The sequence below is a fragment of the Prosopis cineraria genome, unplaced genomic scaffold (assembly GCF_029017545.1).
Source record: "Prosopis cineraria cultivar Desert tree isolate PC_DT_omini unplaced genomic scaffold, ASM2901754v1 PC4, whole genome shotgun sequence".
Classification (NCBI taxonomy): domain Eukaryota; kingdom Viridiplantae; phylum Streptophyta; class Magnoliopsida; order Fabales; family Fabaceae; genus Prosopis; species Prosopis cineraria.
The window spans coordinates 20813494-20832329 of record NW_026555335.1 but is presented as its reverse complement, the minus strand read 5'-3'; the positions used below and the strand labels follow the sequence as shown (position 1 = coordinate 20832329).

The following is an 18836-nucleotide window of genomic DNA, read 5'->3' as shown; positions in this document are numbered from 1 at the left end:
AGGAAAGTGATAAAGCTCTCTAAGTTTTCATACTAAATCTAAGAGAATTTGAATTACTTATCCTAAACTTCTTGATCTTCTCTTGATTCTTTATGCTCTTAAGGTTTTGTCTTCATCCATGATTCTTTATATATGGACACATAACAAATACCTCTTCTCTTTGTCTTGTAATCGTCAAAACACATGATCCAATAATCTCTCCCTTTTTGATGATGACAAACCCTTAAGATCAAGGTTCTTAGTTCTGTTTAATATAAAACTCTCCCTTAAACTGACATGGGAGAATTGAAAGATAAAAGTGCATAATTAAGTAAAAAGATTGAATCATATAAACTAAAAACATAAAATGTCATTGATAACAAAAATATTATAGTCATATCATCAAGGAAAAAGAATTTCTTCCTAAGGTTGAATTACATAACTCCTCCTTAAGCCTAGCCTATCCCTCTACACATGTCTTCTCTCCCTTTGGCATCATTGAAAAGATGCAGGCCTTCCTAAGGGAGAGGACACTTAATGCCTAAGAGTGGCTTCTAAGATTTCTCTATCAGATAGAGAATTTAGATTGAAGGCAGGAGTTGATAAAACAATTGCCCAAGTATATAAATCATTTGGATCCATAGGGGGAATAAGATTTAAAGCTTCATTTGAGCCATCAATAGCTCAAGGAGACAATAGGGATGATTCTAGATTAGCAGCTTTAACTTTCCCTTTAGGAGGTATAGGAGCTTGATGGTGCTGAGGATGATCTTCTGGTCCTTCATCCTCATGTTCTTCAATGATGAGTTCCTTAATAATTAGGGCAAGGGAAGGTTTTGTTTATCTATGTTTGGGGGCAGATTTCTTCCATTAAAAAGTTTTGATTACTAATTGAGTAAAGGAGATGGTAGGAGAGGTCATAGGCATTGGTATGGATGAAGATGTGGTAGACTTTCCAACATTTTTAGTGAGTTTACTAACAAGTTTGATAAGATTCATATCATCAATGTCCCTAAACAGTTCCTTAAAGGAAGGAGTTTCTATAGTTTTGGCTGTGTCTAAGGATTTTGGTAGAGAGGGAATATGAGGGAGTGGCATGCTATCAAAAGGATGAATTGGCTTTGAAGTGTCATGATGGCTTTGATACTCAGGCTAGGAGTTTAGAGCTTGGTGTTATAGGTGGAGGTGGATGGATGATCCTTAATCTCTTTAAGAAAGAAGATTTTCTTGCTCTTGAGATGAAAGGTGGTCAATAGGTGAGGGCATTCTGAATGGTGAATGGGGTGGATCAGAGTGTGTTTTGGAGGTTAAGGAAGAATCTACTGTATGTACCAAACCCTCTCTAAATCTTGAAGGACTAGCCTCATCTTCTTGTCTGACAATTCCTCCTTATGTCTTAGAGATCCTAAGGTGATTCATGATTCTATCCAACTTGCCATTTAAGTATAATATCATGTTACCAAGTCCTTTGATGTTGTTTTTGATATGCACCACTACCTGGTCAAGCTTTCCTTCAATTTTATTAGGATTTTATATGGGAAAGCATTAGACATGTCAAGTGGAGTGGGCATCTGAAGAGGAAGTTGAGAAGAAGAAGCTTTAGCAGCCTCTAATGTTCCAACAGCAACTTTCTTGTGTAACTTCTTCACTAGTACAAAATAAGATTTTAACGACATATTTTTTGCCACAACTTTCAAAATAATTGTGCTAATAAATGATATAATGGTAAACTTGTAAATAAATAGAAAAACATAGATTTAATTGCCACAATCATAAATAATAACTATCACCATAAAAATAAATTAATTATTTAATTTAGTATATATTAAATGTGTGTTAGACACTTAATTAATAAATTATTAAAATTAATTTAATTATACAAGTTTAATTAATTAAGTAATTTAATGAAACTTCATTTTTTTGAATTTAAAGACATTAAATATCATTTAATAAAAAAATTAAATTAATTCAAAAGTTAATTTATTAATAAATTAAATTAACTTGACTATTTAAAATCACTTATTAAAATCTAAAACTAATTAAATGACATTTAATCAAAAAAATTGAATTAATTAGTAAAATTGAATTATGAACTAATTAGGAGAATTTAAATTATTCAAATTATTAATTAATAATTAAAAATAATTATCAATTAATAATTAATGTAATAATTTTTTTTTTTACAAAAAGACATATAATCATATGTCTTTTTCAACTTTTTTTTAATTTATTTTTAAATGGACCTTTGGCGATAGGTTTAAATTAAACTGTCGCCATAGATGACCTATAGCAAAAGGTGTTATGGAGACCTGTTGCCATAGGTCTACTTTTATGTGCATTTAGAATTAGTTAATTACTTAATTTAATAATAAAATTAATTATTTAATTACTTAATTTAATTTAAATTATATGTGTCTATGACAATTAATTAATCAATTAATAAAATTTATTTAGTAATATATAATTTTAGTTAATTAAGTAATTTAATTAAGCTTAAATTTTCTAAATTCAGACACATTAAATATCATTAAATTAAATTTTTTTAAAAATGAAGTTATTAATAAAATTAATTAATTTAATTAATTAAAATTATAAATTAGGATATGAAATTAATTAAATGACATTTAATTAAAAAATTAAAAATTAAATTATAAACTAATTAGGAGAATTTAATATATTTTAATTATTAATTAATAATTTAAATTAACCAATAATTAATTACAATAATTATTAATTAATATTTATTGAAATAATTATAAAAAAAAAAAGACAAATGGCGACAGGTCTCAATGAGACTGTTGCCATAGGCCTTACGGCCCACCCCAAGTTCATTTTTAATGTTTTTTAAAAAGTGACCTTCGGATAATCTATGGCGACAGGTTTAATGGGCGCCTTTCGCCAAAAAGTCCCTTAGCCGTTCACCTAGTCCCAATACCACAATTGCCTCCAGCTTTTGTGTGTCGCCTTATAATTCTCCCACAGGTCTCGCCCTTAGCTCTTTAGTCCCGACTGCCTCCTCAACTCCACCCCACATCTCTGTTAGCTCCTCACCTCAGCTCGTCTCTGTTAGCTCCATATTGATGGGTTTTTGGCGCTTTACCGATGTCCTACCTTTTACCTCACACCTCATTCTGACCTCTCATTCCCCTTCGCCTTCTTGCTATTGCACAAGATCCTCCTCTGCCAATTCTATCTGCTGCCATAGCATTGCAGTTGCATTTGCACCCGCTACTTCCTTACCATTCCTAGTCTTTTTTGTTCCCTCTCTTTTCAGTAAGCCCATTTCTACTTTTTCCCTTTGCCGCACCATGCCCTTGATGAACAAGTGTTTAGTTAGATTATACTTTCTCCAAAAGCATTACCTCTCGATGTTGCAGCTCCTCTGCTTTACGCTAGGATCACAGTGGACAGCCCTTTCAGATATTTTGGTCTCGACAAGCCTAGCCTTCATGTGGGTGTGGTCAGTCTCGGTGGCCTCAGCCGTATGGCATTCAAGATAGCCAAAGGTTTTGGAGCAAAGGTTAGTGTCATAAGTACTTCTCCTAACAAGAAGGAAGCCGTTGAACATCTAGGAGCTGATTCCTTTATTATTAGTCGGGATCATGACCAGATGCAGGTAGTTAATTTTCGTCACAAGTACTGTTGCTCTTATATATATTTATATATGTTATATATACATACACATATACACTTATTGTTTAGTTCATTGGAAGTTTTAGTAAGCTGAACAGCTTATTGTTTAGTTCTGGGAATAACCTAACCAGGTATGGCACCTCTGCTCAGTGTTTTCCTTTAGTAGTTCCAATTACACTTGGAAATAAGAAATATACTAGGTCAACATAGCTAAGCAAAATCCTCATTGTCCCTCTATGAGGTATTTAAGAGGATCATTCTTTTAGAGTTTACACCAAAACTCATAGATCCAAAAGCCTTGTGTGGATCAAAAGAATTTTAGTTTCCTATATGCCTCCAAAAAGGCAAGGTATATATATTTGTGATTATCCATCAACATCCTCTAACATATATATTCTTGAGAAATGAAATTTCTGCTTTCTATACTAAATGGCAATAATACTAAAAAATGGCTGGGTCCAGTGTGAAATGAATGATTTTTATATAATCAGGAAGATTCATGGGGACAGCATCATCATGATGCAGGAAATATATGATAAATATTAATGAGTTTTTTTTATCTTGAATTCCTTTTTTCTTGGGTTCTTTTTGCTTAGCACCTTTGGGACCCATTCTTTGTGATCCTTTCTTGCTGCAAACATTTTTTTTTTGTGTATTTTGGGCATGCGTTTTTTTATAATAACATTTTAAACTACCCTGATGAACATTAAAATTCTTTTCAAAATCCTGCCCTTTGGTGTTGGAAGTTTATGCTACGTTTGTAGTTTGCTTTCATGTACTTTTGATTCAATTTATTTTATTACGAGTCTTGACATTAGTTTGTCACATGAGAGGGGAGGCAGGGTAAACTTAGCAAAGTTGGGCAGCCAGGTTTACAAAACCCCTGACGATGCTCCAATCTTGGTCTCGCCTTCGTCTGTATCAAGTAAGATTCTTATATCAAACTTTTTTAGCACATAATTTTGTTCCTTGCATTGTTAAAGGCTTCAGGCCTTTTTACAATCTGCTTGTTATTAAGAATATAGTGGCACTCTTGTGAACGGGAAATGCCTTGATGCACATTGGTTGACAAAAATAAGAATTTATCTACTTTTCATTGTGGAAAAAGTAATTAAGTTTCTTGAGTTTGAGGTGAATTGAATGAAATGAGTGGGACTTTAATTTATATTAGTCTACAAGCATTAATAATGCTAGTTACATATTGTAAAGTTCGTTAGTATAACTTTGATCCTTAGTTTTCCCTTTCCCCCTTCTTCACTTCTGGAAACATAAAGTTTAATGATCTATGTGACTATGTGTATCTAATTTCATTCTTACTTTGCTTTTTGTTCACTCTTTTTCATCCAGATGGAAAGAAGTTCTGTAGCCGCCATAAGGCAAAAGAATAAAAAAAAAAAAAAAAAGCATGAGAGTTCTGTTCGAACACTGAAGAGAAGACTTGCGGATTACTTGCTGGAGATGAAGGGCTGGAGATTAAGAAAATAAAGAAGAAAAGGTCCACTGGTGCTGTGCATAATAGAGTTGTTGAAAAGGGGAGTGCATAACAGAGTTGCGACTCTTTGGGATTTAAAACGAATTGGTCCTCCAAAGGGGAGTGCTGATTTGGATATTTGGTTTTATGGTTCTCAAGGTTTCGGGTAGTTTGGTTTATTTTCAAATTACAAGATATATATATATATATAGGGGTAATTTTTATTAATGCTGAAAACTGCTAGCTATGATTATATACTTAATGATGAAATATCTCTTTCCACAATAAGGGTGATATCTTTTCACTATTCCAAAGATTCTCATTATGCATGGAACGATATTGATACTAGCACTATTATTGGCTTATTCCATTGGTTCAATCCATGTTATTCTCCTCTTGCTTCTATTCAAAGCATTACCATATTTTTAGCTAAATAGAATGTTCAAAATGTGCTTCTCCTCCCTTCCAATTAAGTAGAGCTGGATTTAGTGGTTATTGCATGTTGTGTTTTATTTAATATGCACTAGGGACTTTTTTGACTAACTTCTTTTTGTGATATTATTAGCATATGTTTAATATTTTTTTAACTATGCGTATTTGATAAATAGATCTTTATTTCATTATTGAAGGTTACCAAATAAAGTTGACAAGAAGAAAAATGAAATCAAGTGGGTGCATATTCAAGTAAGTATTTTAAATTCATTTCCTAATTAGAAAAAAGATTGTATTATTGGTTTTATGCATTGAATTATTTTTATTTTCTTAATAATATGCTATTATCCAGTCATTTAATGAGGTAATAATATATTTTTAATGCTTATATTTTGAAGCTCGCCTTATACTTGAATTGTTATTCATATATATATATATATATTGTTATTGAATTTGCAGTATTTCATAAGTTTAGAGCTATATTCTAAGCAAGATATGAGACATATACATAACATTTGGTCCATTTTCTTCCCAGAGTTAACAAGATTAGAGTAACTAGTTTATAGATATTTGTATTAGAAATGCATATATTTTGTTGATATGTTTATATTGGATATATTTGTCTTAGTCTTTGGAGTTGTTTTTATGCATTTATATAGGTTTTGTAATTAGTAAGAGATGTATCTAATTACAAGTACTTTTTTGGAAAGAAAGGAAAACAAAGTATTTACAACCACAATTATTTATTATAACCATGGCCAAAAATGTCATTTATGGCCACAGTTATAGTTAATAACTGTGGCCATAAATGGTGATGCAAACCATTTACGGCAATAAGTTTGAGCTAGACCTGTGGTAGTTAATGTTATTTTTTTCCCCAAGTTTGCAGAACTATGGTGAAAAGTGTCATTTACTACCATACTTGCTTCTACCACATTATTTTTTATCACGAAAATGCTTTTTAACTGTGGCGAAAAACTCCTTTTACACTAGTGCTTTTTCTTCCTAGCTGTAATAAGACTAGCGAGTACTTCTTCCTCCTTTGGAACAAAAGTGTTCCCTTCTAGCTTGAACTTCATTTTATAGAGAGCAGTGTCCTGAAATTATTCTAGCTCCAGTATTACTCCTTCAGTGTATTTGACTCGAAATCTCTTTAAAATAGGTGATATGATTGATGCAAAGTAAAGATTTCATCTTTCTTCTATTCCTTCTTCCTCTTGGTGCCTACTTTCGAAACATGCAGCATTTTTGTCAATATGTAGTGACACATATTGATCGTTTTCTTTTGGATCATTCTAGTGAGGAACTCAGTCTTGAACTTAATTTAAGTGTTGACGTGTAACCTTTTCTCATATATCCACTCAATATAAGAGAAGATTACGGTGTTACCATTACCCCATATCAATCATGATAACTAATTTTTGTTTCAAAAGCTTCAGCTAAAAACTTATTTTATAAAATTGATCAGTTCACATCACAATCAGAGAAAAACATAGCGGAAGTAAATCATATACATCAATTACATAGTGGACATGACCCGTTAGCATTCCTATTCTAATTGCATGCATTTTATCACAAAATAAAACTAAATTTTAGTTCGTGCATCACGACGGGCGGTTAGTACATTGCGACATGTGGCATAAAGCCACATGCTTGCCCTGCTCATGTCGTGCGCTGCGACATGTATCACCATGCGCCGCGGCATGCCCGTATAGATTTCTACTGTCATTTTGACAGCAAAAATGACGAACTTTAGGCATGCACCAATTTCTCATACGACATCTAATTAGAGTGATTCAAGCGCCCACACGAAGTTTAGCTCGTATACTAGCTAATGAGATAGGGTTGGACATGATCTAATGGTCTGATCAAAATTTGAATATCTGCGTATAAAAAGTCACTTTTTTTGAAAATTTTGCACACCCAAGCGCTCAAGTTGATCCCTTACTGTCAGTAGATCATACTAGACCTTAAATTAAGTCCAAAAGGATCTAATACACCTGATTAACCATAATTATTTAAAATCATATTCATATATCAAAAATTGTCCTCTCTACGGTCAATTTTCACAATTCACTAACTTAACATACTTTGCCATTTCTTAGCATAATTTAACCCACTTGGCTATTTCTCAACACATACATATACAATCATATTCACCATACAATCTTAACCTTCAAATTACTCATTTCATTATAATTTGTTCTTTAGCTTAAGATTCACCAACACAAATAACCATTTCAACACAACCATATTCAAATCATAGCCTGTTTGTCTCAAACAACACATATACACATAATCGGGCTTGATTTTACAAAAAAACTCAATTCAATACATGCATGCAACCCTATGGCAACTCATATACACTTATACATATATGGTCTCAATTCTGTTCATTACACAACCTCAGAGTACACAGCTTCTCAACTCAAGCTAGTCCAGACTCTCTTCCCTTAGCCTGATCACTTCCCTATCCTATAAACATGTAACCATGGGGGTGAGATAAAAATCTCAGTAACAGAATAACTCACTCCTATTGACAATCACATGCAATAATATGAAAATAAACATAGTATATCATTAAAATCTCATAAAATAGTATTTACATCATGTATCTCATTTCATTTTCAACTTTTTGTCAATCCTAAAGGATTCCATGCTATCTCAAGATATTTTATCATATCGCATAATATACTAGCATGATCTCTACCAACCAAATCTCTAAATCACCCCGACATAAAACTATAGACTCATCTCAAACTAATATACACTCTCATTAGTCTTAAGCTCACCTGTAGTGAATCACCCGGCCAAAGATATTCTAACGCATAATACAGACTATGGTTTCTCTCAATACACACAATGGAGCGTCATTGACTCCAACACTGTATCACAAGGATATTAAGGAATCTCCAACACTGTATCTTAGTAGGCCCTAAGGAGATCTTTTCTAACACCGCACCTTTCAAGGCACTAAGGAGAATTGTTTCCAACACCGCACCCTAACAAGGTACTAAAGAAACCTTACCATATGGTCTTTATCATTTTCTATACTCAGGTGAACTCCCACCCCTATGGTTATGCTTTCTTGAACCATTTAAGGTTCCCATTTACCATATCACACTTTCTTGCACATTACATACAAATAATATTTTTCATTTCAAAACACAAGTTTCAATGCTCATTTAAACTAAAAGTATTTTCACACATAACAATTACTCAATGCTCATGCGTTACATAGCATACTAACATATAATTACAATAAACAGTCAAACAAAGGATGTTATTTGGTTACCTCAACCCTTTTGTCACTAGAAAGGTTACTCATGGATTTCAACTATCACACAAGCTTATCTCAAGCTTCCTTTCTCTACTCACGTGTCCAATATGCCAATCTGATCACATTTGGCACATTTTAATCATTTCGTCCATTTTGACCAAAAGCTCATTTTTACCACTTAAGGCTATATTCATCCATAAAATATTTTTCATTTATCCATTCTAAATTTATAGCTACTCAATTACTACTTTACATCACCATAACTAGTCTTATTTCACTCAAGAAATATTTTTGCCTTAATTTTCTCTCTCTAAAGGCTAAAATTGAGCTTATAGGTTCAAAGATCTGCCGTTCAGCTCTAAACCAGTCACAAAGCTCTAATTTAACTTTCGAGAACATTTAATTTTACTATTGAGCAAGAATCAAACCCTTCAAATTCCACCAATTCAATTTTTTTATAACTCATTTTCAGAGAAATTTGTGTAGAATGGAAGGTAAGAGTTATACATAGCTTACCTGACAAGTTACTAATCCGAAACACCTTCTATTGCTTTAAAATGACTTAACTTAGTTCTTCAGCCCTTCTCCTCTCTCTATCTCGTGTGTTTCTCAATTTTTTTCCTCTAAAATTTTTAAAATTTCATGACTTATGAAGGTAAATTCTGAGATCTATTCTCACCATGCACACTTTCTTTGACTTGAAATGTACTTCTATCACCCATATCTATTCATACAACACACAAACAAGTTAAAATACCAATTAATCATCCAAATCTCTAATCTCACTTTAATTTTCACTTCACCCTCGATTAACCTTTACTTAGGATTAAGAAATTCAAGATATTACATGAAGGTTGTCCTCTTGTTAAGAAAGAACCTTGCCAAAATGTATGCTAGCATTCAATGCTTGAAAGGGAATGAAGTGGATCTAAAGATGAAACCAGGCTTCAAAGCCTCCTCAAGTACGTCTTCTGTCATCATAATTGCTTTGTATTTCTCTTTGTTCCTGTATTGTCTAGGAACATTTCTTTGATTATCACATTTGAACTCTTGAAGCTCCAGACCCTTTGATTCAAGACCAAGAATATGTCCTAAGCTCTTTGGAGTGAAGTACATTAGACATCCTCAGACATTGGTCTTGTAAGTCTTCTTTTGCTTATCCCATCTAAAGCTAGCACAGAAGGCCTTCAATACTTCAATTGAGCATGAGAGATTAAGCTCTAACAGGCCTTTGTAATCTCTCAAATATTCATCTATATCAAAGTTATGAGCTTTGATAAAAGAATCATATTTGGTGTAATGACTCGTGACCATCACAGTCGAGGAAAAGTAAAAATACTGATTAAATCTAGATTGATGCTCGGAGCTCAAAAGCTTTCCATCTCTAATATTTCCTTTGAAACTTCACTTAGAAGCGCATCACTACCATCATTGGATAAGTATATGCTAATTCTGGTTTGAAATTCTTCTTGTAGATTAGTTATAGCAGGCTCTTATGTACAAGCAAGCTCTTTGGATTTTCTTGGAGTTCTAAGCCTCTTTAATGATCAAGAAGGTGATTTTTTGCCTTCTCTAATTAGAGCTTTTGTGAATTTTCTCTTCTTCATAACCTCTTCACTGGTTCTCTTTCCAGTCTCTTTTATTGTTACCATCATAGATAAGTTTAGAGAATACAAGAATTTAGGTTGAAGGAAGAGATGATTTTAGACTAAAGTGAGATGTGAGAAGCAGGTTAGAAGAGATGGGCAAAGAAATTCGAATGTCAAAACGGCCAGAGAAGAATTAGGAAGGCACTTAAGAAGGAAGGATTAAGTAACAACTAGAAAAAGTAACTTTGGTTCATGTGTGAAAATGAAGGTAGATGAGGAATCTATATATAGGTAATATAGGATCACGCATGAAACAAAATTGGTTTCGTGCGTGATTTTACACTTTTAACTAACTAGGTGCTAAATCTCATCTGTGACAAAGAAGTTTTACATGTGATCTGGTAGTAAGTATAATGTTCAAATAATGCACAATAAATACAAGTAAAGTCACATGTGATCACAAATTACTTTCACATGTGAAATGGCCACAATTGAACACCATGCTCTCAGGATGGCATTTCATGCAAGTGAGCCTTCCTCTCTCATGTGTGATTTAACACATCTTAAAAAGAAGGATTCACTAAGTGTTATTTCACGCAAGCAAGACTAATGTCTTCATTCTTAAATTAGCCCAATTCAGAAGTAAAGACATCCTAAATGCCATTTCACACGAGTGTGCATACCTATTTCACGCATGAAAATATAGCCAAATAGATAGAGACATAGAATCAAGCAAGTTCACATAAGATATGGCAATTAAACTTACAAGAACTATTTTCTAACAGTAATAACCAATCTTTTAAACGTATTATACCTAATCTTCTGACTTCTTTCTTTAAGATTTGCCTTATTTTATTCTAATAAAATTAGGATTCATAGATGTTCTCGCAAGAGCAACTTAAGACAACTCTAAAGCTCAAGTTAGTAAAAGATTCAAAGTGTAATCTATTTAAATTTAAGAAACTTACAACTTATTGGGATTTACCATTCTCAATTCCCTTCTGATGAATGTGAATTGTTCTTTATCCAAATGTTTGGTGAAAATATTTTCTAGTTGCTTGGTGGTAGGCACAAATTCCAATATGATGTCCTTCTTTTGTACATAATCTCTTAAGAAATGATGTCTAATGTTAATATGCTTAGTTCTTGAGTGTTAGAGAGGATTCGTAGCTAAGTTGATAGTGTTGGTATTGTCACATCTAATTGGAATTTCCTTGAGGTCAACTCCCAAATCTTCCAATTGTTGTTTTAACCATAAAATCTGTGCACAACAGCTTCCAGCCGTAAAGTATTCAGCTTCACATGATGATAAGGAAACACTATTTTGTTTCTTGTTGAACCATAATATTAATGAGCCACCAAAGAATAGACAAGTTCTACCAATGCTCTTTCTATTTGTCTTATACTCTTCATGATCAGCATTTGAATACGTAATCAATTTAGGCTTTCCTCCTTCTAAAAAGCATAGTCTTAGTTGTGTAGTTCCATTCAAATACTTGAAGATTTTTTTCACAGCCCTTAAAAGTGATTCCTTTAGATCAGCTTCAAATCTTACACATATACAAAAAATAAACATGATATTAGGTCTGCTAGCAGTCAAGTAGAGTAGCGATCTAATCATTTTCCTAAATTTTGATTGATCCTCCTTTTTCCTTTTTAACCCTTATCCATTTTGATTGATGCATTCATAGGTATGTTGCTTAGATTTGAATTTTCAAATCCAAACTTTTTTAGCAATTCTTGTGTATACTTGGTTTGGCTTATGAAGATCTCATCCCTCAGTTGCTTGATTTGCAATTTGAAAAAGAAGTTTAGCTCTCCTATCATAGACATCTCAAATTCTTCTTACATAATCTTAGCAAATTTCTCACAAAGAACCTCATTAGTAGCTCTAAAGATAATATCATTAATATAAATTTGAACTACAAGGATATCACTACCTTCGGTTTGCTAAAACAATGTTTTATTCACCATTCCTCTTTTGAAGTTATTATCTAATAGAATAGTGCTTAACCTGTCATATCAATCTCTTGGTGCTTACTTCAGTCCATATAATGCTTTCTTTAATTTGTAAACATGATTTAGCATTGATGGATCCTCAAATCCTGGAGGTTTCTCTACATAAACTTCTTCATTAATTAGTCCATTCAAGAATAGACTTTTAACATTCATTTGATAAAGTTTAATATCTTTAATGTAAGAAAAAGAAAGTAAAAGTCTAATAGCCTTAAGTCTAGCAACAGGAGAAAACGTTTCATAATAATCAATACCTTCTTCTTGATTATAACCTTTAGCTACTAGCCTGGCTTTATTCCTTATCATAATTTGAGTTTCATCAAGTTTGTTTCTAAAGACCCATTCATCCCAATAATAGGATGATCACTTGGTCTTGGTACTAAATCTCAAACTTGGCTTCTCTCAAACTGATTTAACTCTTCTTGTGTAGCTATAAGCCAATATTCATTAGTTAAGGCTTCTTTAATATCAGAAGATTCAATATTAGAAAGAAATGCACTAAAACGGCATATCTCTCTAAGTAAACCTCTTGTTTTAACTCTATCACCAACTTCTCCAATGACTTGATCAATGGGATGTGACCTAATATGTTTCCAACCTTTTAGAACATTATTTTTTTCTCCACTTTGATCATTAGTTATGGTATCATTACGGTTTGATTTTCCTCCTTTTTTGTTAGTGAGAGATCATCAAGAGGAAGATTCACAGTTTCTTCTTCTTTATTCTTATCTGATAAGGATTCATCAAATCTAACATGAATTGACTCTTCAATACATGAAGTTCTTTTGTCAAAAACTCTAAATACTTCTATTGGAATAATCAAGAAATACAGCTTCATCACATTTAGAATCAAATTTATCTAGATTATCCTTACCATTGTTAAGTATAAAACACTTACAGCTAAATACATGAAGATGAGAGATATTAGGCTTACTTCATTTGTAGAGCTTATAAGGAGTTTTGTTCAGAATAGGTCAGATATGTGCTCAATTGGTTATGTAACATGTTGTACTCTTGGCATTGGCCCATAAATATTTAAGAAGTTTCTTCTCATTTAGCATGGTCCTGACCATTTGTTTGAAAGTTTTATTCTTCCTCTCCACAACTCCATTTTGTTGAGGTGTTCTAGTAGATAAAAACTCATGACTAATTCCTTATTTTTCACAAAACTCAATGAAGTTAAAATTGTCAAATTTTCTACCATGGTCACTTCTTATCTTTACAATTTTCAAACTTTTTTCATTTTATCCTTTAGCTATAAATGCTGCAAAATATTCAAATGTTTGATCCTTGTAAGACATGAAAATAATTCATATGAACCTAGAATAATCATCGACTATAACAAAATTATAGAGATTACCCCCTAGACATGTTACCCTTGAAGGATTGATTAAATCCATATAAAGCAATTCAAGAGGCCTTGATGTGGATACTACATTTTTTCTTTGAAATATAGTCTTAGTTTGTTTTCCTTCCATACAAGTATCACATTACTTATCAGCTTTAAATTTTTTCTTTGACAGTCCAATAACAAGTACCTTCTTTACAAGCTAGTCTAATTGCTTCATGTTGACATAGGTTAATCTTTTGTGCCACAACCAACTCTCATCATTCACAGAGATGAGACATTTTGTGTTCAGTGAGTCATCATCACAAAAATTTATTGAATATATATTCTGAACTCTTTTTCCTTCTAGGATGGTTTTTCCTATTTATTCATCTCTCACAATGCAATACACAACATTAAAAATAACCTCATAACCTTTGTCACATAATTGACTTATGCTTAAAAGGTTATGTACTAAACCATCAACTAAATAAATATTATCAATACAAGGAGAATTAGATGCATTCCTACCAACTTTACCTATATCGAGAATTCTTCCCTTTTCATTATTTTCAAAGGTGACAATTCCACCATCTTTGTTTTCCACCATATATAAGAATATGGAGCTATCAAGTCATGTGCTTGGAGCAGCCACTATAAAGATACCACTTTTCATTTGTGGCTCTCCTTGATACCTGCAGAAATTTCATGTTTTCCTAGGTATCCAAATTTATTTGGGTCCTAATAGGTTAGTAGACCTCTTTAGAACCCACTTCATATTTTTGCTCAACCCTTCCTATGGATACATGACTTAGTCTTGTGCCCTTTCTTGTTGCAGTAGGAACAAGTGGATTGAGGAGAGTTATTCATAGCAGTAAGAACAAAGAAGTTCATGTAATATTTTTTTCTTCTTATTTAGTTTACAGCCTATGCCAGTTTTATCAAAAACACTTCTTTGTTGACTTAAAATTTTGTTTAAATTATCTCTACCCTTAATAAATTTTGCAAGTGTATATTTTAGATCTTCTTTTTCAGATATATAAAGAGAACAATTAGTACATGAGGTTTCCTTTTCCAAAATAGTACTATTCTTTTTCAAAGTATTATTCTTAGATTTGAGAGACAAGTTTTATTTTTCAGAAATAGGAAGTTCCTTTTTAACTTGCGAAAGATTTTTCATAAGAAGAAAAGATTCATTGTGCAATTCTTTAAAAGTAATTTTTAGTTCTTCAAATGTAAAATCAAATTCAAAGTCAGAATCTGAATCATTTACCTAATCAAAATGGCTTTTGGCCATTAGACACAAGTTTTCTTCTTCTTTTTTTATAGACTCCTCATTACTGTGATTGTAGATTGAAGAGAGATAAGCTTTGAATTTCTTTTTGTCATACTTGTAGCTTTTACTTTCTTGCTTCAGAGGGCATTTAGCCTTAATGTGTCCAGGCATCAATGTAATGCCCTCATTGACATTACCATATACTCCATTATAAAATTTCTAATCACTTTGAAATAATTTAAGTTGAAAATACTGAAAACATTGGGATCCCAATAAAATATTTATAAAAATATCATTTCGTAACTCATTCAGTTTATAAAACCTTAACACACAAATACATACACAGCGGAAGCAACAAGTATTCAGGTACTGAATATCAAAAGAAACATGTGCATACAAAAAATAAAGTGAAATTTTGCACCATAGACCATGGCATATGGCACAGAGGCCATAGTCACTCACTCTATGCCATACGCCGAGGCTGTGAGTACATGCATTGTGGCGCACACACCTAAATTTGCTATCAAATGGCTGTTTCTCATATGAAATTCAAATGCACACCATTTTCACATGCGATGTCCGATTGTGATGGTTCAAATGCCCACACGAAACTTGTTATGAAATCTAACTAATGACACTAGTTTCAACTCAATCTGATATTTTAATTAAAAATTGAATACCTAAGTGCATTTTGACCAATTTCTATCAAAATGTTGCTACTTAAGTGTCTTAATTCGAAACCAATTGTCATTAGCCACTTTTTAGGCCTTAACTAACTCCAAATGGATAATACACACCTAATTGACCATACACATGCACAATATATCACGCATACACATATTTGGCCTATAAACTGCCCATTTCATACTTTAGGCCAAAATCATATTTTCACTTCTTTAATTCCATACAAGGCCAATTCATCACATATAATCTCTACACATCTCGTATTTACACACAATTACATTCATCCACTAGCCCAACTAGTCATTTCATTATTCACACATGTACAAGGGCTACGAAGCTTAAAATCACAAAATACAATATTTACCATAATATGCAGATGCTTAAGTCCTAAAGCAACTTATACATACTTTTGGCTAACAATTTACAAACTATCACACCATATCTTTTAAAGATTTAGGTGAGAGATATCAACTCAGCCTATATCCTTTCTGTAACATCCTGAAATTTTAAGACTCAAATTTATTTTAAAAATAAAATAAAATATTTATAATTAAATTAAAATTTAGAATAATTTGATAGAGGTCCAGAGTTTAAATTTTTCTCAGCAAAAGTTTGGTTTTATTGGATTTTTAACTATGAAAAAATTACCAAAGTTAACCCAAGCTTTTGTGCTATAAAAAAAATGTTGGGCCCTTTCTTGTAATTTGCCCTAAAGTGTTAGATCAGTATTTTAATGTGCAAAATGAATGCAAAAATGAAATGGAACAAAGAAAAAGGAAAGAAACAAACGGGAGAGAGGAAGAAGAGAGGAGAAAGAGAGGGAGTTAGGCTTGGATCTAGAAGGCTTTGCAATCGTTGCGAGCTCGACTACACAATAGGTAAACTCTCTACTTCAATCTGCTTCCTTCCCTCTTAATTTTCTTCAATTTTTGGAAGAGGAAATTTTTGAATTTTGATTCCAAAGACTTTATTTTTGTAAGCTTTGGTTTCTTTGGATCCTAAAGAGGATGTTTTGAGTTTCTATATAGTGATATAATATTTTGAGTAGATAATTGGATGAAAAGAGGTGGTTTGGGCACAAGTCAAACCTTAAGAGGTTGGGTTTTGCTGCTTAATGGTTTAAGTCTATTGATTTAGTTATAATTTTACTATTTGAGCCTAATAAGATTTAAATTAAGGTTTGGTTTTCATTATAAAGGCTAATGGTAAAAGTTGGTGACACTAAGTGAAGGTTTTTAATTGATAATTATATAAATTAAAAATTATCCTAACGATGGCTAATAAATGGTTTTGGTGGTTAAGTGATACTATGTGAATGGTTGGTTTAATATATAGACCAATAGGATGGATTATGACTCATTGATCTAAGTTGTGTTGTATGAGTTATAGTCTTCATTAATGCTATTTATCATGATAAGTGATGTGGATCACTTATATGTTGTAGAAAATTATTGGTGGAACTTATTGAGAAGTTAAGGAACAAGCCAAGTCCTATTTTGTGTAAGAGGAACCCTTTTGGTCCTAAAGGGTTAAGGTAACAGGGGAATTTATATTTCTTGTTACTTTATTTTAGCTATTTTTGAATAAATATTACTGGCTATCATACATTACATGTTTTAAAAGATTAAATGTGCTTTATAAGGGGTTATGGGGTACTACTTTGATTATAGTGAAAATATGTTGTCTAATTGTTTAACAACAATATTTTTATGGAAACGAGATTTTTTTACATGCATTGTAATAATAAAAAATAGAAGTTGCACTTAAGAAAGTGTAACTAAGTAAGGTACCTTAAATAGGCTAAGGAACTATTTAAAGGAGATTTATAAATGTTATACTACCTTAGAGTGTTAAAGTGGTCAATACTCGAGAAAGATAGATACGAATAAAAGGCATGATCTTGGTGGGAGTTCACCAATGAGAAGGTGTAGACTTTTGATATTTTATGGCACATTGCTAGTACTCAGTGTTGCCTTACGTATTGTGGGCTTAGTGCACTAAAGTGGTTAGTGTATTGAGTGTTCGACACCTCTCAGTGGGGGAGGGAATCTGACATATGAAGTGTGAGGTTGAGTGCCTGGGCCAAGGTAGCCCTCACATGGAGAGTAAGTCGGGCTAGCTCTGGGAGGGAGTTAACTTTGACTGCTTAGGATTCACGTCGAAGAGGCATAGGCGGTTCGGTGGATTAGATCATGCCTTAGATTATGTTTTGTGCCTATGGAGGTACCAGTAGGTATAAGGTTTACTTGTGAGTTAAGAGTGCTAGGGGGCATTCTATTAGTCATGAAAGGCCATACCGGCCTATGTCATGCATTCATGCATTTTAAATGACTAAATTATATTCTATGTTGAATTTATTATTCATTTTTTTGATTATGGCTTACTTTGTAATAATCAATGTAGATTTATCTATTACTGAGATTGTGGTTGTCTCACCCTTTTCTTTTCAATATTTTCAGGTCCAGGCAAAGGAACCAATAGAGGATGGGGAAAGGAACATAGCTAGGGGTTGTTTGTGAATTGTAAAGAACTACAATCCCTTTCTTTTGAGAAAATCTATTGTAATGTATTTAGAATTAGGGTGCCAGTAGGATGTGATTATATATATGTGGAGATTGTATGGCTTGTGTATGAATTTTTATTTGCTTGTAGACTTGTGGCTAGGAAACTTGGCTATGGTGTGTGGTTTTGATGGATTTATTTAGTAGACCAAGTTTTCACTACAAGAAAATATTTATTTTGGTATATATGTGATTCCACAAGCAAATGCAAAGTGGTTGCATTGCAAATGGTGTGCTACGGACAAACATACACCTTGGATAGAGAGAGTGGTGCGTGGGCCCCACAGAGATCTCTGAGCTAAGTGAAAATATTTAGCGTGTGTATTCATATGTGTATATGATATTTGGAATAGTTTTTGGCCACTCTTGTGTGATTTGTGCATTTTGGGGGTTTAGGGTCAATTTTGAGAAATGGCACTCAGGTGGTCAAATTTTGGTATAAAGGGTTTTCTATCATTTAAATGTTCTATCAGGTTTTTTTAGTCCTATTTGACATGTCCAAAGTGTTCCCATAGATTTGTGACCGTTAGGATGAGATTTGGACAATTTTAAAAATGGTTTTTACCAAAAAACTGCACTTTTGCATCC

General features: G+C 32.6%; 1 protein-coding gene across 35 annotated transcripts; it reads left to right on the top strand.

Annotated features, from left to right (window-relative positions):
* The first annotated feature begins 2884 nt into the window (after nucleotides 1-2884).
* LOC129309088 (probable mannitol dehydrogenase) lies at nucleotides 2885-18611 on the top strand. Of its 35 annotated transcripts, none has more exons than XR_008592807.1 (7): nucleotides 2885-3252; nucleotides 3376-4537; nucleotides 4960-5767; nucleotides 9649-9757; nucleotides 9852-9935; nucleotides 10271-10350; nucleotides 18147-18611. XR_008592807.1 is itself a non-coding variant. In XM_054950457.1 (4 exons), exons 1-3 carry the CDS (start codon nucleotides 3060-3062, stop codon nucleotides 5722-5724), a joined length of 444 nt encoding a protein of 147 aa, XP_054806432.1. In that variant the 5' UTR covers nucleotides 2885-3059; the 3' UTR covers nucleotides 5725-5767; nucleotides 18147-18611. The 35 variants fall into 35 exon arrangements, 1 of the variants encoding a protein (XP_054806432.1); XR_008592806.1 differs by having other exon boundaries at nucleotides 2885-4537; nucleotides 4960-5107; nucleotides 5713-5767; XR_008592810.1 differs by having other exon boundaries at nucleotides 2885-4537; nucleotides 4960-5107; nucleotides 5713-5767; nucleotides 9620-9757.
* Nucleotides 18612-18836: the final 225 nt, after the last annotated feature.